The sequence below is a fragment of the Odontesthes bonariensis genome, chromosome 1 (genome assembly GCF_027942865.1).
Source record: "Odontesthes bonariensis isolate fOdoBon6 chromosome 1, fOdoBon6.hap1, whole genome shotgun sequence".
NCBI lineage: Eukaryota > Metazoa > Chordata > Actinopteri > Atheriniformes > Atherinopsidae > Odontesthes > Odontesthes bonariensis.
This window is the reverse complement of record NC_134506.1, coordinates 9,371,504-9,392,633: the sequence shown is the minus strand read 5'-3', so window position 1 is coordinate 9,392,633 and position 21,130 is coordinate 9,371,504. Positions and strand designations below refer to the sequence as shown.

The window sequence follows — 21,130 nt, the reverse complement described above, 5'->3', positions numbered from 1 at the left end:
AACTCTTCTCTGTCAATTTTTCTCATGAAAAAATGTTGTTTTGCCCTAAAAAGGTATGTCAGAGAAACCCGCAGCAAAGTGTAAAAAGAAAAAGGAGATGGATGATAATAATGATGTAGAATTATACAGCTGGAGCTTCGGGGCAAAAAGGTGTTGCATGCTTATTATTGCAGATGGAAGAATAAGTCTGTCATCTTGTAGCTTATATACATACTTTTGAATCAGTTTCCCATAGTTTCATAAATGACTTATGTAACCTTTTGGTTACATTGTATTTACTCTCACGCTGAGCAAATATGTTGTTTTTTTTGTTTTTTATTGTGTAAAACTCTCTTACAATTTCCAACCTTAGCTGTTTAGGGATTTGTTCATAGGCAGGATCCAACAAAGACTGAGGAGACAGGTATGGAAAATGGTAAGTGATTAATTTACAGTGAAGTACTGAAATACCAAAACAGGTGACGAGGACAAGAAGAAGCTTGGCAGATATTTACTCCAGGAGAATTGCTTGAGTTTCTGGGAGGGGAGATGTTAGTTCGTAAATAGTATGACAGACTCAGAGAGATCCTGTTGGTAGCGGTGGTGGAGCAGAGTGTGAGGTGAGGGTAAGGCACTGGTAGATCCGGTTCAGTCTTCCACTTAGGAGAACATGCGAAGTGGTGACAAGAGGAGAGAGGACCAGAGCTTTTAAGCAGTTGACAATAGATGAGCCACAGGTGAGGATGAGGAGAAATCAAGGCACCACCAGCCGCCACAGCCACCAGGAACAGAATCCCACACAGAAACACACAGGGAGAGAACATGAAAAACAAACCATCAAACATAACCCTGACAGCTGTACAGTAGGCGGTTCAAGCTTACACCAATTCTTTGTTATCACCCTCTTGCATGCACCTAGATTAAAAGCAAAGCCTCATTATTTTACATATTCTTTTGTATTTCCACGATTCATTACCTTGAATTCTTTGTGTATTGCATATCCAGTATATCTTCAATATTTTTCCCAGAATGATATGTGTTCCCAAAATACATGTATGATTTGCCTCATTGCTGTGCCAGCACAAGTGCTGTGAACTTTTTTTTGTTTAGCTTTTATTTTAGGTGTGAATCAATAGCAGGTTACATTTTTTTTTTCTTTTACTTGAGGCTGTTGTTTTATCTTGTGATTCACGTTTGCGCAGCCATTCTTCTATTGTAATTTCAGTTTTTATTTCATCCTTCCTCCATTTAGTCTCAACATACATATAGTTGAGAGGTTCACAGGCTCTGAGACTCTGGTACTGCTTTGAATTTCTTCTCGTGATACGTCTGACTTATAACATTGAGTGCTATAATCTATGGTTTCTGTGTTTGGAATTTCTTTCAAGTAATCTCTCAAACGAAGATGTTCATAAAATCTTCATTGTTTATTCCATATTTCTCTTTGAGGTTTTGAAAGGACATATTGTACACATAGCACCGATCCCTTTTTATTCCCAGTTTTTAAATGTTCATCAGTGCTTCCATGCTTCTGAGTAATGTAAGCCCCTCTTTATGGATTTGTTTTGATTATATAAAACAACAACTTTGCCCCTGTTGTCTTATTTTTTGGAAGTCTTTTAAATCTAATGAAATCGGTAAATTGGGTTCTGGGCTACCTTTGAAAAAGAACCACATTACAATGCTAAGAAGCTTGTAATGGACTGAGTATACAGCTGTTTTCATGATAGTCGGCTTTCTTTATTCTAATCTTAGAAAATAGTGGAAGCAATTTGGGGTTTGGAGGTTTGTGGCTGCTAAACTTCTGCAATGAAATTGTACCAGCACAACATCTTGCCTGTGGGTGGACAAACAAACTGGAACACATTGGTTAGCTGCTGTTTAAATCCACATTTTCTGTGTGCCTGTCGGCCTGTATTTGCCTGTTGAATATTCATCTACCTGTACATTTAGCTCTGTGTTCCTTTTCCTACAGGGCTCCTCTGCAGAGAAAGTGCTGTGGGCACAGTCAAACACAGCAAACTGTCAGTATAATGCCGTGTTCTCCCTGTTTAATTGAGGACAATGCAACAGAGGAGTAAAGAGCAGTGTGTGAGAGCCGTCTGTGACAACAGATCAGAGGAATACAAAATGAAACAGGACGCTGCACAATCCTAAGAGAAAACAAGAGGTAACTGAATATTACAAAGCGGAGGCAGCACACAATATGTTGCAGGAAGGGAAGGCGGTAGGTGCGTAGTACGGAGAAGGATGGTGTCAGGGTCACGCTGCTGCTGGCCCGGTCTGCTTGTCTCATTGGTAATTCAGAAAGCACCTTCTTCACATCCTGGGACTAGTCAGACAGAGCTCAAATGATCATTTCTCCCTCTACTTTTCACCTTTATTTCACATCTCTCCCTTCCAATTTGGCTCCAGGCTTCATATTAAATGCGACATCCAACCTTGATCCTGCTGAAGCTCCGTTCTGTTTTAAGTGTTAATTACTTGATTTGCAGGCATATAAGGTGCTGTTTACTCAAACCTGCAGAAATTGAGATCAATGCTCCAGGGGCTCTGGTGGTAATTTCAATCGGTAGAGCATGCCGCGCTCGATTGGTCAAGCATTCCTCTCTCTGAAATTTAAGTAGGGGCAAGAGACTTTTTTTAACACCTTCATCAAATATTGCTTTTGCAGACTCTAAATGTTTGAATAGGAAGAACAGAAGAAGGGCATTAGCTTTGATCTTATTGTCCAGTATGTGATGGTCAGCTTGAAGATGGTTCCCCGTTATATTTTTTGCGATAATTGGATCTGTAACTATTCAGCAACCATACTTATTTTTGGTTATAATTTACCTCTCATTCAACAGGCTTCTTTAATTGCTACTTACTAGTGATGAGTTCCAGCAGCTGCTGCTCCTGTATGCATTTATGAAGTAGGTATATAGGGAGCTAATGAGTGCTGAACAGCCATTGCTCTTACTGAAATTGTTGTAACACTGAAGAAGAGGGAATGCACTAGATGTAATGGTACATCTACAACTAACTGTTACATCAACTGAGGGTGCAGCATATCGCTGCAGGCAGATATTGGTTAATGTGTTTGTTTTATGAAAAAATCGGACAGAATTACAGCCTGTTCCATTTTTTAGTTTTGTTCCACAGGAGAGATATATTTAAGTGAGGTAGTAAGCTGTGTAAATAGAGTCATGTATTACCAAATGGACCAATCACTGTTGCAGTCCAAGTTGCTACAACGTGTAGTTAAATTTCTGAGGAGATGCACATCAGGCTACGAGGTACACAACTATGCCGGAGGCTCTGCAACGATCTGATGTTCAAGCATAAACTGCCCATTAGCGTGGAGCGATTTTTATCTGAGAACGTTGACTCTGGATTGATAATATTGTTTATCCTGTTTCCAGACAAAGGCACAGTTCAGTTATCCACAAGTTGGAGGGACTTCTTTTTAAACATGTGTGTCTTCCTTTTATTTGCCTCTGCTCAATGTTGTAGAGCCGATGCCCAGCTCATGTTCCTGTGGGCTCTCAGTCAAAGAACAGGTGTTGGTCTTTTAGTAGTTTCAGTATACTTCAATGTTGAAGGTTGTGAAGGTTTCTACTTTGTGAATTTAACCAGACATTCACCTTGTAACAAGCACAGATAGGTCACAATGGTGGATACTGGAGAACATCTGTGTTTTTGTCTGTAAAAGTCTTTGTTGTATTTGAAAGAGATGATAATAAGGCAGAGGTCAAGCAGGCCACAGATCTGATCGAAGTAGAAGTTTTATTTATTGTATGGCATGCAGTCTGTTGCAGGCGTTTGAGGCTGGTCTGCCCTCTCTCAGATACACATACTCATGGGAAAAGTGAAGTGGCATGAAATGATACAGTACAATGGTTTCCCCTGGGGCCAGGTTCACATGTTGGACCTTATTAGCACAATCTGGAATTCATGGTTTGATGCCTTGTACCAATTAATAAGAGATACAAGGCACTTGCAACCTGAACTCGTTAGTGTTCTGTGTGCGTTTTAACGTATATTTGTGTTTTTATGTTTGTGGGTCTGAGACACACACTTAGTTTCATTTTAAGTGTTTGTTCATGATGGTATGATGCTGGTGATTGGAACACACTCATGTGTGAAGAGTGCTTTGAATTGTGGCCGAATAGGTACGAATCATTTCATCACATAACAAAATCTCCTTTCTCATACTGTCATTTTACTGCAGCCTGGCAAACCTCAGCCATATGTCTGTCCATATGTACCAAAGAGTGGCTTCCAAACAGACACTGCCATAAGGCTCTGATTGAAGGAGACCTACAGTTAGTCACTCAGTTACTTAGATTCAGTAAACAATTAACTGTGAGGACAGTCCTTGTAGATGGGGAGCCAAACATGGTTTTTGTGTTGTTGATTGATCTCCACTGATAGAGTTCACAATCTTTTGTGCAATCTTAACCAATTATGTTATTGGCATACGTATGACCAAACTTACCATTTAGTCGTCGCTCTGCTCAGACATATTTCAAAACAGCACAAGCAGACCAACCAATCAATATGCCCATGTTACATGTCATTGGAAGCAGATACCAATTCTCTATGACCTGAAAAAGAAACCCAAAGCATGAACACACAGAGTCTGACAGTAATATGACACATTTGGTTCTCTCTGATCAATTTTAAACAAGCAAAAAAAGTCATAACTCATATCAACTCATATGATGTAATAAGTTTGGTAATATGCACTGATATATTTCTTTTTATTAAAATAAACGATTTGTTAAATCTGATACAAATTCATAACTGACTGCTAGAAGACTATTTAATGGATAGTTTGATCCATTCAGAATATTAAAACAAACTAATTAATTCTTTATTCTGTTTTATGTCTCAATAATATGTATCTTGCATCAATTCCTCAGTAGTGCCTTATTTTAGGTAACTGACATCTTAATTACATGATGTTTAACAATTACACAATAGCTTATATGAATGTAATTATGGGAATTATGGCGTATAAATGTAGAAAAATGCTTCAGAAAATGTAATACAATTTTCAGATCAAAATCAGGGAACAAAAATTACTCAGTGTTCTCTTAATAGGGTGAACGTAAGTATAAAGGAAATAAAAAGATGCAGACAAAGATATAGAAAAATTCAACTTAACTTGTAATCCAGATACAAAACGATTAAGTTAATTCTAAGCCAGAAAAGGAAAAAAATGAACAGATTAAGTGCAAAAGAGGTCTCGCAGGACTGAGCATCTGGGATTTGAACGTAGAAAGAGACAGAAAAGTAAATGTAATGGCCCATGGTGGAAAATTTAGATTTTTAAACCTTTTTTTGTGAGGGACTAAATGACAAACAGCAAAATCCATCTTAAAAAAAACATAAACACTGAGTCACTGCTGATGATGACACTTAAACCAAATTGAAAGTGCTAGTTATTATCAATGTTGAATAATTTTAGATTTTTCAACACAACTGACATTTCATCCATATTCAATCAACTGCCATCGTTTTGATTGGTTTGATACTCTAGCTGCTGCTAGAGTTTTAACCCGGACTAAGAGATCTGAACACATCACACCAGTTTTAAAATCTTTACACTGGCTTCCAGTCAGTCACAGAATAGATTTTAAAAGCCTGCTGATGGTTTACAAATCCCAGAACGGTTTAGGCTCAAAATACATCTGTGATATATTCAGAGAATATAAACCTAGCAGAGCTCTTAGATCCAAGGACTCAGGTCAGCTGGTCCAGTCCAGAGTCCAGACTAAACATAGAGAAGCAGCATTTAGCTGTTATGCTGCAAACAAGTGGAACAAACTGCCAGTGGAGATTAAACTTTCACCAAATGTAGACATTTTTAAATCCAGGTTAAAAACATTTCTTTTCTCATGCATCTATGCATGAAATCTGCACGATATCTTTTAATTTATCTGGACTGTTGCTTGTTTTTAAATTCATTTAAATTATTCTATTTGTTTCTCTTTATATTCTTTTATGTATTTTAATGCTCCTTCCCTGCTGCAATGCTTTTATTTTATGCAAAGCACTTTGAATTGTTTGTACATGAAATGTGCTATATAAATAAATTTGATTTGATTTGATTTGATTTGATTAAAACAATATTTAGAAAGCAGTATAACTCCGTTAACATTTAGCCATTTAAAAAAAAAAAAAACTAATGAAAAACCTTTTCCATGAGCTTATTTTGATGTAAAACATGGCAGCCACACTCAAATTTAATTTAAAAATGGTCAAATGATAATAGTACCATATCAGTGTTATATTTTATTAATGAAGTTCTTATCTGTGTAAAACTGACAGCCCCACTTTTCTGGTTTCTCATTGTTCAGATTCCGAGGTTGCAGCCGAAAGAGACAAGATAAAAAAAAATTAAAAAACAGTTACAAATGATTCAGTTAAAAAAGTAAGACGAGAACAGTAAGATACCGAACAGTCGACTTCACTTTAAGTAGCTTGAAGTAGCACAAGCTTTTGTTTAGTTTCGTATCCTTTTCCCTCTTTAAAACATTCAAATAAAAAAATTCTATTTTAAAAAACAAAGAATATCATCACCAAGTTGTCACACATGTAATCACAGGTGGTACACAACTTTGAAAGCTTAGGATCATGGGCACATAAGTTCTCTAAAAAAAGATCTAAATACAATATTTCTTTCCGAGAACAGCCCATTTAAAGGTAATTCAAATTTCTACACTTACGCTTTTTCCTCCCGACAGCAAAGTAATCAGTGGTGTACTGATGCGACATGAAACTGACACTGCATTTAAAATCACACTAAAATTACACTCCCTTCTTTCAGGCACTATTCCAAGAAAACTTCTGTGTTTTTTTGTTTTTTTTGGTGATTACACATTATACGCACTCAAGTTCAGAGGATTTGTACATCATATGATATCATGATCCTTTGCTGACAATGTATGACAGTCAGTTTATAATGCTTACAGCCCCCTCACTCCATAAATGTTCAGATTTCCCTACAAGCTTATACATCAGAATGGAGATTTATTTGATGTTTTGCTCTCTTTCATAGACACATAACAGTAAACAGGTAAAATACATCTTGACTATGACAGCTAATGATGTGTTGCTAATGTCAAGCCTTGTTCCCATTCACAAGTTCTGTAAAATTTGGCCAGCCCTAAAGGTGGAGGGATGTTTCCTGAAATATGTTATGTATCAAACCTTGGCTTATTCTTATTTTTTATCCGAAAGGTCTTTATTCATTTTTATCTGGCGTATTCTGACTATATTCTGTTCCATCTAGCTACCACGCTTTATAACTGAGGTAACATTCAATCATTCTGCCTGTTCTGTGGACACCATATGGCTCCTTCATTCAGCTACTTCTGTTTCATAATTCATCCCTTTCACAGCCAATTACTACTTTACCCAGCTGTGTTCTTCATTTCCATATATATTATAAATGAAACCTCACCTTTTTTATTATCACTATTGTTATCATTATTCTATGGGGGTGTAATCAGGGAGAAAGAAAGAATCTCTGGCACACCTGGGGGGGTCCGTGCTGTCCAGATGAGTCTGCTGCTTGATCAGCTTGTTCCAGAGCATCGGTAGACCAGAGTCACCACTTAATACACACGTCTCAGGTTAAAACCAATGTGGTGTCGTAACTGAAGCTGGATAGCATAACTATAAAGCAGAGGATATATTTTAGGACTATTATGTTAGTTTTTCTGATCAATAGCAAGGAGAGATATTTACACACTTGGAGGTTGCTCAAAATGTGATGCCCAGTTTTGGCTTACGATAGCTGGACAAATACACACACACAATGGAAACAGATGACAGATTTTCAATGCACAATAGGAGAACAAGCTCAATTTTATTTGAGTAATAATTATAAGTTGTCTGTATATCAATATGCTCAGGGCCCAAACCCATTTTAATCTCTGACAGGTCATGTATGGAACCTTATTGATTGTTCATTGTCAGTTTTTCCTTCAAATTCACTCTGGGAAAAATGACTCCTAATTGCATTTATGTGGGAATTTGTTGGCATGTCCTTTGTGTTTACCCCCTCATAAAATTCTTCACATTGTTCCAAAGCCTCTCATGTTGGATTCAGTCCAAACTGGCTACCCATATTTGTTTTCCCCACAAAAGTCTCCATTTATAACGTTAGCATGAACATAGGTCTTATTCAGTTCCTAGCTCCCATTGGAAAGTGCAGTGCATTGTCACGTTGTGGCCTTCTTAGCTAATTGGATAGTCAACTGTGGCACATTAAATAGCATTTCAATTCACCTGCAAGCATAATGTTGGGCTGTTAGATGCTGGTGCTGCACTCATTCATCAATAACGCGGTTAACAGCATGCCTAGTTTGTTTACTTTCTCCTCCAGGGTCTCAATCTGCCGGCATGTGGGGATCAAACGCAGCCACTGACGTTCCCCCTGCAGCCAGCTTTGATGAAAAGCAATTCCCCCAAAAAATGTTCAACTTTTTATTTAAAAAAAGCTATTTACCATACAGTTATTGATAGTGTTTTTGGTTGCAGAATGACTAGCTATGATTTCTGTCAGACTTTAAGACTTTAAAATGTTAAAAACACATTACGATTAACCTGACATCATTTATGCATTTTCATTTCTGAGGACAAGGTGTATATGAAACAGTTTGCTGCGGTTACTCTGTAAATCAACTTCCCTATTGAACATATCTTACACTTTTGTATACAATGATCAAACATTGTTAATAACTGACTTACTTCCACTGAAGCTTAGTGTGTGTTTGTACTTGCACAAGATTATTTAGAAAAAAATTAAACTTGCATTTTCCAAAATTCATATTGCTCCTCCTCACAGGAGAATCTCGTACTGGTTCTGTGGTTTTGAGTTGACAGGGTTATAGTCTGAAACTCAAATCCCTCTTTGTCCATGCTGAATCATTAAAGATGTGTTATTATAGGTCACCATGGAGGACTACATCTAGTCCTCCCTGCACTGAAAAGTAAGAGTTAATAATAGAACAAGATTTTTATTTATTTATTTTCATCTTCCCCTCCACAACACACCCGAGATGCATATTTCAGGTAAGGCACTATGGAGCCTGTGCTGGACAGAATAGAAATTGCTGGGGTTGTTTTTAATTATTTTATTTCAAGTGTTTGGTTTCCAGCTTTTGGAATGGCTTCTTACATTTGTATGGTTTTCCAATTTAGTTTTGAATAGAAAACTCTTAATTACCCCAGATCAATAAGATAACCCAACCATGCCGCCAGTGTGTTAGGTGCAAGCTGTTGCCTAAAATATATGCAACGACAAACTTATACATAACACACTTGCAATCTGGTGAGCAGAACTTTAGCACTCACTCACCCTTTGATTCAGTTTTTTGTCCCTGTCAGCTTCTGACCAAACTGACTCTAGCTGCTAAATATTGCCCTTTCTTGCTGATAACTAACTAATAGTTTATATTGCAAATTAAATAGTGATAAACTTCATTTCACATGATGCCATTCTCTTGTTTCAAGACACAACGAGTTGTTATGAATGCTATAGAATGTCACATGCCGTAAGAGATGAAGTTTTTTAGAAACCTTCCGTCACCCAAATGAGCAGAACTTTCTGTGTATAAAACTATTTAAAATGTCCGGTGGTGTGGTATGTGTCTGGGTTATAAGTTTAGTAACAGGTGCATTTTTTGGAAAGCATGACAGAGATACAACTGGTATGAAGCATGACACTGGCACTATTCCTACAAGAGGAAGAGGGGTGTTATGTTAGGAAATGGGCTTGACACCACTGACAATGGGCAGAGGAATACACGCAAACTCTCACGAAGCAGAGCTGCTTGAAAAAGAACTGAGCTCAAAAGGTGCAGCACAAGCCAATTTAATGAGCAGATCTTCATCTTTCAGTGTTATAAAAGATGGGCGTTACTTTTCTATTGGCTTAATGAATTTCCAAAAAGTACTCATGATAACTTTTAATGCACTTTTAGTTTTGGCAGTTTTGACAACACAGGTGGCGTGAGCTCCCAAACAGCGAGTGAGCTGGAAGTAAAACTCTATGCCTGTATATGGGTACCAGCCTTTGATAAGTGAATCAAATGCTAACACATTAAGATCAGAGAAAGTGAGTAGAGATAAAGCACGTACAGAGAGATGGCTGCAGAAAGCAGAATCATAGTTTGATGAGAAAAAAATCCATACTTTATTATTGACTTGTGTTGATGATGCACTCATAGACACTGATCTCATTGCGGGGCAACTCGGATATTGATTTTCTGACTGGAAATCCTATTACATAGACACACACACACCCGTTCAGCATCTTTTGAATTCCTCAAGGTACAATGGATTCCCCTGTAACGGTTTGGCCTTCCTGTGTATCCACTCTTACATCAGAGGCATGGCAGCCTCTGCCGGATAAAGATACAGATAAAGACACTTGCCTCTTTATTTTTTTAGATACTTTTTCTTTAGTCGTTAGTAGTCCTTTAAAAGGGGTATTTAGAGTTCATTCCTCAAATTAGGCGTGCATTAGTTTAGGTGTGATTGTTGGGAGCATGTGCGGCATCATTCTGTGGGGCTGTTAGGCCAAGGCCGCGGCTGGAGACCCAGGACTAGCTCAGGGTGTTGGCCTAACATAGTTAGTTGTTGTTAAAGGCCAATGGAATCAATAGAAACAAACTTCAAAGAAAGGGTGGAGGGGTGAGTGGAGCACAGGCGTAAAAGTGGAGCAGAGAGAGTGAGAAAGTTCAACAGAAAAAGAAGAGATGGTCAAAGCCCAGGACCTTGGAGGCTCTGTAAACAAATAAATACATAATCTTTCCTCGTAGACTCACACACACACTCACACTCACACACTGTCAGAAATACCGATCACATTCTCCATTTCTCTGTTTGCCCTCCAGAGAGGGCAAAATAGATTTATTTGTACACCCTGACCCCCAGCTTCCTTGCTCACCTCCCCATGGAGCTCACTCTGGCTGCTTCTTCTCTCTCTAACACACACACAGGGTGCAGCAGGGTGTAAACACATAAAGAAAAGGGACTGCTTTCTTAAACCTAACAGTAACACGTTACATTTGCAGTTGTTATTAGAGTCTGTATTTTTCCCTTTATGTGGGCCTAAGCTTTAATGCACAGGATATTGATTTAATAGGTGCAGTGCAGTCATCCACATTGCAGCTCAAGATCAGATTCCACTGTCTGCTTCTGTTCCTGTCTCATGCTGGCTCTTTGTGCCGCGAGAAGGAAAAATATTTAATGGAATCCACTTTAAGTCTAATGTTTGTTGTTCAGCTTGCAATACTTTGCAAACAACAAACATACCTGTAGACTTTAAATATGCACCATGCATACAATTTAGGTTCATTTTAAAAAACAAATTTCATCAATATAAAATCGTAATTTGTTTTAGCATCAGACAATCTTTATGTTCTGAATTTAACATGTTCTCCGCCTCGCAGGTCCTCACATTGCTCCTTCCAGTCACAGGTCTGTTGTGCAGCAGTTTGTGACGTGTCGCAAGTCTGAAAGGTGAATTTGTTCATCCTGGTGAGCAGCAAGTCAGACAGAAAAGTCATTCTTAATTTCGGTATGACAGACATTTTTCCATTAAAAATGTTTGTCATACCTGATGTCTAATCTATGGTGGATCTGTTTAAATGCAGGCTCACCACTGAAAATTTAAGATTTAAAAGACCGGAGTCATGTATTTATCTAAATAACAACAATCACAATTATAAAGCAAAACACAGGGACTGAAAACAGTAGGAAGGATGTGTGGGTTGTGGAGTGGGTTTGTTTTTTAGTATTGGATATGGCCCTCAGGCCTGACCTGCTATTCTCATTGAATTCAGAAACAGCCATGCTGCTGCATCAGCTTCTTTTCGACACTTGTTTCGATTCATCTATTTTTCTCTGTCTTTAGGAAGTTCAGTAAATGGAGGCCACTGCGTTCGAGCCTATGGGCTGAACCCTGATACCTTGTTTTTACGGGTTCGCTGCCTTTCAAGCATCGATGCGACCCACTGCAGCAGTCAGCAACACGTGTCTCCTGCCAAAACGCACTACTCTGTCTTTCTGTGTCTTTATCTTTCCCCCCCTTCTGGTTCACTGGCCATTAAAAGCCATATCGGCGCTCTTAAAGCGAAACGGTGAATCTCTCGAAACAATTTTGTCTTATAAATCTGCCAGACACTGAAGTTGTGGTGAGGGTGACAAGTTGACGGTAAATGAATATTGATTTTTCCTCTCGTATCGTGCAGTCGGTTTCTGGCTGAGTGAGTCTACTCTTACACAGTTGTCAGAGGGTGGGCTGTTTAATGGGATGTTATCAATTCAGCATGGACTTTGAGTACCTTCAGCTGATGTGCTTACATGATAGACTGACTGCTGTGCTTTAGTTGTGACGTGCGAGAAAGACTGAAAATATAGAAAAATAAAGGGTTTGATGGAGGAGAAGAAAAAAGAGAATAATATATTGAAAATCTGTTTGAGTGCTTTAAGATCATAGATTTTCACGGTGATGTCTTCACTTGGAGTAAAAGGATTTGAACACCCTGGATATTTATAACACTGCCAGTTGAAATCGGTTCTGGTATTTGATTGGTGCTTTTCTCAAATGTGATTAAAAGCTTCTCTACTATGTAAAGTCTTTGCAAAAACAAATTTGGAGAGACTAGTGTGTGATAGTAATGTGTGACTCAGAATCTAATTTAGTCAGTAAATGGCAGTTGGATCTAAATCATTATCTCAACACTTGCACTCTACAAGTTGCTTCTTTGGCAGTTGTGTTGGGAAAAAAAACCTTTGAATTATTTGGGCATAGTGCAGCTGAGTGAAACAGTAAGAGTTTGTGTGGGTATAAGGCAGGTTAATACTATGAAAAGGCTAGTAAATTGTGAAGTAAATGCTAAGGCAAGAGGTGATAGGTTTTAGACAAGATACACAGGATTTGTTAGACATTTGAAAAGGTCACAGTAATGTTGGAGTGGGGAATACATGCAGATTGGTTAAACTGTGCTATTGTGTGAGGTCCCTACTGCCGGCTTTTACCCTCAGCACGCATCTCTGTTACAGATAGAAACCACCTCTCTGTGTTGCACATTTTTTCTCTCTCATACATTTCTTAAATTAGTGTTAATTACGCCTGTCAGCCTACTAATTGTCTTCCCCTCCCACTGCCCAGTGCAGTGCCGGTACTCCTCTAATGTGATTTACAGTCGAACACCATCACCTGTTGTAACTATAGTCTAAAGCTTGTTCTACACCCACAGATGTAATTACCCTTCATTACAAAGATATTAGCAGAAGTGAAGAGATGAAGAGGAGCATGGTTCTATTTGAAAAGGTTCATGTGAATATTGACCTTCGATATAAAGTCTTTATAGCTACTCCCGTCAGACCTCTTATATTAGGTTAATTCCTGACTGTATTACTTGTTTTAATTATGTATGAAGAAAAAGTTACATATGTCGGATGCTTTGTGAGTTCCTGCCTTTGGAGTTTTTCTGGGCACTTTTAGCTGGGAGGAGGTCCAGGGGTAGATGTAGATGCCACTACAGGGATTACATTTATCAGCTGACCTCGAAGCACCTCAGGATCCCTATCAGGGCTGTAGTGGAGGGTAAACGCACGTAAACGCCGTTTACGCACCTCTGGAATTTAGGAAATAGCGTTTACCCACCTCTAAATAGCGTTTACGCAGCTCCTAATGGCAATTACGCACGTCAAAGTTCCCTGCGCCTTGTGATCTGCCGTTGGAATACAGTGAACCCTCGCTATAACGCGGTTCACCTTTCACGGTCTCGCTGCTTCACGGATTTGCATCGTGCATTGTGTTCTGCATTCTGATTGGCTAAACAGTCTCTCCGCTTCTTCTCTACCTGTGTGTCAATAACGTTGCGGTTTAATATGTACACGTACACGTTCATTACAGTTCTCAAACATAATCGATGGTGGCATGTCGGTATATATAAATCTTTTTACCCAGAAGAAAAAAGAGCGACAACAACTACCGATCTATGCTCTTCTCTCGAAAAAAACACACCTGCACCGCGGGCTTTAGAAGAAAAAAACGCTACAGAGCGGAGTCAGGATGCAGCGGCTCAGTCAGAAGAGCAGTGAAATACACGCGAGTCACTATTTGTCCCACTGTACTTTGTATTTTTTTTCAAAATCATTTTTCATTTTCTCCCGTTCTAATCCAATGACTCGGGTCGCGGTGGGGCAGTGCTGATCTCCGCAATTTGAAGCCTTCAGTTCGTATTGATGATGAAAATGATTATTTTACAGTAGGCTACAGTAGTTATTTGTAAAAAAAACAAACAAACAAACAAAAAAACGTTTATACAGTACTTTTATTTGTTAAACAAATGCTTGGGCCTGTAAAAAGGCTTTGTTCTTTGGTTTCAATGCATTATGCAGTATTTCATTGTATAATAATTGTAAAAAAAAAAAAAGGTTTCTACTTCACAGATTTCGCCTATCACGGGTTCTTTTTGGAACGTAACCCCCGCGAAAAACGAGGGTTCACTGTAATCCAAAATAAATTTGGTGTCCTGGAAATGAAGTCCTGGCTGGTGAAGCACAGGGGAGCCATGGACCCCAGAACACGCCCCTGCAAGGCAGAACCTGACGTAGAGGACAAGGAGGCCCTCTGGGCACTACTTTAAAAAGCATGCATACTAACACACACACACACACACACACACACACACACACACCATATCTACTGTAGATAGAGCTTACTCTACACATACTTTTCTTTACTGTTGAAATTTGAAATTTAATAAACTACAAACTACAAACACATTTGTTGACTGTCATTGATTTAATATGACTTTAACTGATAACGTCATGGAATATGGCCAGGACAGCCATACAGATTCGCGACACCTTGCGTTGCTTTGTGCTGTGTCGCGTCATGTTGCGTTGCGTCGCGTCACGTCACGGTCTGTCTGATAAAAAAATTCATAGTTTACCCACCTCTAATTTGACCACTACAGCCCTGATCCCTATGGAGAAATACGAAAATAATACAGAGTGAAAAGATGGTGTACTCCGTTTAATCTTTTGCCACTGTGACCTCAACTCGGATGAGAGAATGATGGATGGGGTCAATTCAGCACACTGGGTTTTTCTGTCCCGTCTGACGGTTCTTTTTAAAAGGTCAAGAGCAATGAAAAAAAATCCCCCAACATCTTTGAGCTTGTTCTTTTGTTTCTCAATGAGCAGCTGAAGGTTGGTGTTTTGTCATTTCTTTCTTTGAAAGAAAGCTCAGTGAAAAGCATTGACAGTCCTACATAACTTAGGGAAGCAAAACAACCCGACATTTCCCTAATGTTGTTGTCATAATATGACAAGACAAGAAATAAATTAAAGAAAAAAAAAAGGTCTGAATTTTGGATTTGGCTACAAATGCAACTTTAGCACATGTATGCTCATTGTGTGAGTTTAAGCCAGGCTGTGATCCAGACCATGGGCTCAGTTTGTTCTGTGGTGAATGCAGGTGGAACCGGTGCCCTGGAGATACACGATTCCCTCATGCCAGTTGCTATGTGAAAGTTTATTTTAACAAATATCAGCAATAAGATAATTCATCATCTTATCTTCTGATGTGTCTTCATCTGTTGATTCCCAAAGCTCATTATAGCAAAACGATGCCTGAGGATAGCTCCATAAATAAACAGTCTCTCCCTTGGCGGCACATTTAAACTGACTGAAATTTTTTTTAGCAATTCGTAATGCTAATGCTTGCGCTGCTCACCCGTCACCGCTTTCTGTCTTAACTCCAGTTCTGCTGCTGGGCATTTTCTTCTACACTCGCTGGAGGTCCTACAAAGGGTTAAAGGAGGGCGTGTACCACGTCTCAGCACATCATGATGGCTGGGAAGACATCCGAGAGAACGTCCTCAACTATGACGAGGAGGGAGGCGGGGAAGAGGACCAGGTACACCGCTCAAAAACACACACGTGCATGCGTACCATACTGTTCCCTCTCTGTTAAAAGAAGTGAAAAATACAGCTCTTGCAGGGTTACTCTAACACACTCCAATCCTATATAGACGTTCGAAATTAAATTCACTTTTAAACTGCATTAATGCTGCACTCATGCTTGCATGAAGGTGAAATGCTTCTAACTGCATAATTCTAATTTTAAAGACTGCCAGGACATTTATTTTTCAAATGCTTGGCAGTGGATACAAGGTAGCAGCTTTACAGTGGATTAAGTCAATGCGAATTGGAATAAAATTCTGCAGTGTGTGTTGTAATGTTTTAATTAGGCCCACACAAAATCCTTATCTCCTCTCTCCACCAGTCAGTGTTACTCACATGCACTCAACAGTACTTAAGAGCTTATATAATATCACAGCTTTGATAGAAACGGAAATATATGCTCACTGCTTTGCTGCACAGACACACTCTCCCACTCGCATACATGCAGAAAGATCTGCATATAGACTATTGTCACACCATATTAGAGGTCATAAGTTGGTCATCTGATGGACACCATCTTTGGTACGAAACACCACTTCTGAGAACATCAGCATGCACCGTATATATTCAGTTCAATTAAGTTTATTTATATAGCAACAACTCATAACATATTTTATCCCAAGGTACTTTAAATAGAGAACAAACAAGTTTGACACAAGTCTAATTAAATCCATTGATAACTCATTCGAATCAAATTAGACTCCAATTTAATCCAATTCATAATGATTCAAATCAGCCCAGATTTATTCATCAGAATTGTGTTCAATTGTTGTTGTTTTTTTTATGGCTGGCACCACTTGACACTCAGTGGTGTTGAACTTATTAACAAAATCAAATTTGTAATTAGAGTTTTTAAATTATGTCGTGCATCATGAATTTAATACCTCAGCAATATTGAGTTTGTTAACTTGTACAGTGATCCAACAATAATTTTGTATCTGATCAGACACGACTGAATTTGGAGTTTGACTTGCCCTGATGCAGATTGTTGGGCAAAGATTTTTGTGGTGGTCAGAAACCTCAAGCTTCTGCTTTTACAGCGAGTATGTCGACGCTAATAGCACACTGCTCGCTATTTCATGGGAAATTTAAGGTTCTTTCATACAAGCTGGCTTTTTTTTCACGCTTTACTTAATCAGTGTCAGTGCCCCCAAAATTTACGATCACCTCTTGTCAAACACAGTCCCGAGGGCCCTGCACAGGGCACATACTGCTGTTAATTCTCCATAGTCTTGTTTGAAATCTCGGAGGGAATAAGAATAAAAAAGAGCTCTCGCCACCCTTCACATAATCAGCTTTACAAAGCTACCCACTCCTCCTCAATGTGGCTCCTTTCATCCTCCTCCTCCCACATGCATTTTTTTTAATCTCTGTGCCATGGTTACAGTTGTGGTGGATTCACATTAGCATTGAAGTGACTGTCTCTAACAGTTTGTGTCAGAGTAACAGCAGCTGCTAAACGACAGATCAGGAGTTTGTAGGTGCTCAAAAGGAAGAAGCCTCATCTCCTTTTTTCACCTCTACTCATATTTTTGTCCTCTGGGTCTCTCTCTCTCTTTCCCTCACACAAATACAAACACAAACCCACACAGATACTCAGAATTACAACTTTTCAGAGACAGTAAATAGAGGTGGATTGGAAACTTAAATGGGTGGAACGTTCACAGTAAAGGTAATGGGGGGAACTGATTGTTTCAGTGCCCTCTTTTCATTTTTTCAACTTCCTCACCGTCACATTAAATTTCTTTCCCCCAAACATTCAGACTTTCAGGCTGCCTTGCTCTTCTCCTTGCTCTCATCTCTTACTTTTTTTTTTTTTACAGCCTCTGTGTTATCTGGAACTTTTCACTGGCTTTATTTTGTAAATGTGTGCGTGTGTTTGTGTGTCCAGAACGCCTACGACATGGCAGAGCTGCAGAAGTCCCTTCAGCCGAGCCCAGCTCAATCGGTCCAATACTGTCGCTCCAGGGCCCTGCACCACCCACCTCCTCCCCACCATCACCACCATCACCTGCTCCACCAGGCGCCCCCAGCCCCAGCTGCTCAGCCTCTGGATCACCTCAGCCGGACATCCAGCTCCACAACCCTGCCTCCCTCTGCCGCGTCCACATCTTCAACTGCCACCACCACCAGTCTCCGCCGGGACGTGCCCCCTATCAGGCCCCCAGCGCAAGGCCAGACCCGCCCCTCCCAGCTAGCTCGGCGCTCCCTGTCGTTTTCCAGCCAGGACCTGGCTCGCTACCTGTGCGAGATCATTCGAGATGCCGACCAGCATCCAGACACAGGGCCTTTTGACTCTCTGCAGGTCTTCTCCACAGAAGGAGGGGGCTCACCTGCCGGTTCCCTCAGCTCCTTCAGCTCGGCAGGGCTGGATGGAGGGAGTTCAGGAGATGGGGGAGGGGAGGCGAGGAGGGAGGAGACACTCGGGGAGTGGGGGCCTCGCTTTGAGAAGCTGCGGGCACTGTATGAGCGAGCTGAGGCCAGTGACCTCTGAGCTTCAACGCTCAAAGTGACGATGACTCTTTTAGCGAGCCATCGGTGGGGGAAAAATCAATTAGAAGATGTTTAGTGGTGACCAAGGTTTGAAAATGGCGAGAGACTGACTGACAAACGGTCTCACTCCTCACCCAGCACTGTGCTGACAACTGACACTCAAGGTGTTGTATTTGCTGGATGATGAGCCCTGTCAATCAACACGGTGGCCTAACAGACAAATGAAAGTACCCCTGTGAGGAGCTCGAGAGGACTCTCTTTCAGGAACAGAAATGAACAAACCCACAAGTCAGATAAAAGGCGTCATAACATCCCTTTCTGCCCGGGCTACTCATAATGATGGAACTGAGGTTCACTGTCAGAAAAATCGGTGCCAGTCACAAACACTAAGACCCAATTTTCTCTCAGCTCGAGCCCTGAAATGTGAAAATGTTTTTGAAATCCTGAGGAAATCAGCACCCTTAAAAATGTTTTTTTTATCACCTCGCCGCTGAAAGAAATACTTGTAAATATGAGGCTTGTATGCCACGCTGCGCTGTCAGACAGTGAAGATGATGGTGATCATACTGAGTAGCCCGTGTAATACCGAGTTCACTTTCACTATCGTGGGCACATTGTGTTCTTGCTGCCTGGCTGTACACAGCTTCTCTCATTGTTTGTATAAGGGCAAAAAAAGACAAAGAAGGACTGCTCCGTCCATCACTGGGTTCCAGGGTGACATTTTTTTTTTGCTGTTTTTGTTGGGTTGAGTAATTCTGTATTGGTTGGGTGTTTTCAAGTTTCAACGTTGCGCTTTCTACTTAGCACGGCACCCGCGTCTTCATTTGATTTCCTATTCTCATTTACACTCCTCCGCCTGTTCCTGCTCTCCCGAAGGGGGTGAGGTGGGGGTTTAGAGAAAATTCAAACAGATTCGTAACAAGGAAGTGTGAGTGGACGTGTGGACGGCAGGAGGGAGGAAATGCTTGCTCTGTTCTGCGTGCGCTCCTTCTCAGGCATACTAAATGTGGCAGCTGCGAGAGGCTGCTTTAACAGATAATCGCTTGGTGGAATACAAACTATGTCAAGCAGCTTTTCCAAGGTGACTACTGAAGGATGCAGGCAGGGGAATGGAGGCTATTTGAGAGGGTTATACATACAGGCCTAATTACAAAAGAGTTGGGCCAGCATGTAAAATGTTTTTATTCACATTTTACAGAGCACCCCGGACTATTGGAAACTGGGGTTGTACAAACATGGAAGTTATATCTCTGAGCTGTGATACTGCACTCACTGGCTGCTTGTCTCATGTTATATTAGCTCACAGTCTTTGCATAAATACTACAGCGATGGAGGTGACAGTGAAGGAAAAATGTCTGGCAAAGAGTGCAGGAACTAATTATTCTGCACTATTTTCATATGGTAAATTAACAGCACTCTGGCAATTCCAAGCAACTTCATTGTGAAGCAAAGGCTTATGGATGATTTATTTTACCTCTCCACTCAATAAATAAATAAACTAAATAAAAAAAAAAACACAATCCCCTTCGTGCACTTGCTGAACAGGTGAGAATAATTTGTCCAAGAAGAACAAAGAGGCAAAAGTCAAAAATAAAGCAGGAAAGTGGAAGCAAAATGGTCGTGTAAGCAGTTCCTCTCACCTCTGATAAGAGGGGTGATTACATGGTGGAGGTGGAATCAGAGCAAACGATGAAGGGAAGCAGAGAGGCATGTCTCTGTTGCGAGGTCCCACTGGTGTGCAGCGCCGCAGAGGGAAACGTTGGCTTGAAGCAACAGTTAGTTATATAGCAAACAGCGCTCCTCCAGTTCTTCAACGAGCCAGCTTGGCATCTCCCGGCATTACAGGCGCCGTGTTCAGCTGGAAGTCACGGCTCTGCTGTCATCATGAATTGTTTTCTTATTTGTCTTCATCCTGGCAGAGCAGAGTCTGTCGGCAGAGAGCAGTTAAAGGGTAGGAGCGTGTGAAAACATGTCAGGCTACTAATCCTAATGGGAGCTGATGGCTTGCTGTCATAGTGGGAAAAACCAAAGGACCGCGTGGACTTTGAGAGCAGTTGACAGAGGGGATGAATCCCAGATCTCGGCTTTCCGGAAATACGCTATTTTAAGCTGAGGCAACAATGTGGCTTTCAGAAATATAAGACTTTAGCGAAAGAGTAAAGATGCCTGTCGAGTGGTGGCTTTCTCCTTTTTTTTTTGGTTTCTTTATTTCTAAGACTGTGGGGATTTGGGAATGCTTGCATTTTATTCCTCTGTTGAGAGGGGCTGAGCTACAGAGGTGAGAGATGAAGAAACTTCAGTCTTCACTTCTCTCTCAGCAGCTTTGAGGAGCAACAATACATTTCCCACCAACATTCATTTGTACCGTAAACAGCTTCATAAATGTTGTGTTCTGGGTGCAGTGAACAAAGTTAATGTTTTTACCTCATTTGTAAATACAGAGATGGATTAAATATAATTATTGCTTTTTGTCAAAAACAACATAGGTTTGAAATGTGCAGAGAAAAAAAAGATAAACTCAACATATTTTCTATCAACATGATGGTGATGAGCTTTTGACAGTTATATAAGTGTTTTGTATTTGCTTTGATCCCTTTTTCTCAATAAAGCCATTTATTTGCACCAGACTGGGCTGAATCGTGACTGCATCTTAAAAAACAAACTGGAAAAT

At 40.2% G+C, this 21,130-nt stretch overlaps 1 protein-coding gene across 1 annotated transcript in view; it reads left to right on the top strand.

The window, feature by feature from the left end:
* Positions 1-21,086, top strand: part of LOC142383713 (neural-cadherin-like) — a 371,241-nt gene extending 350,155 nt beyond the window's left edge. The window contains exons 36-37 of the mRNA XM_075469412.1: positions 15,765-15,919; positions 17,858-21,086. Of these exons, the coding sequence (XP_075325527.1) occupies positions 15,765-15,919; positions 17,858-18,460 (758 nt within the window). The 3' untranslated portion in view covers positions 18,461-21,086. The remainder of the gene's footprint in view (positions 1-15,764; positions 15,920-17,857) is intronic.
* Positions 21,087-21,130: the final 44 nt, after the last annotated feature.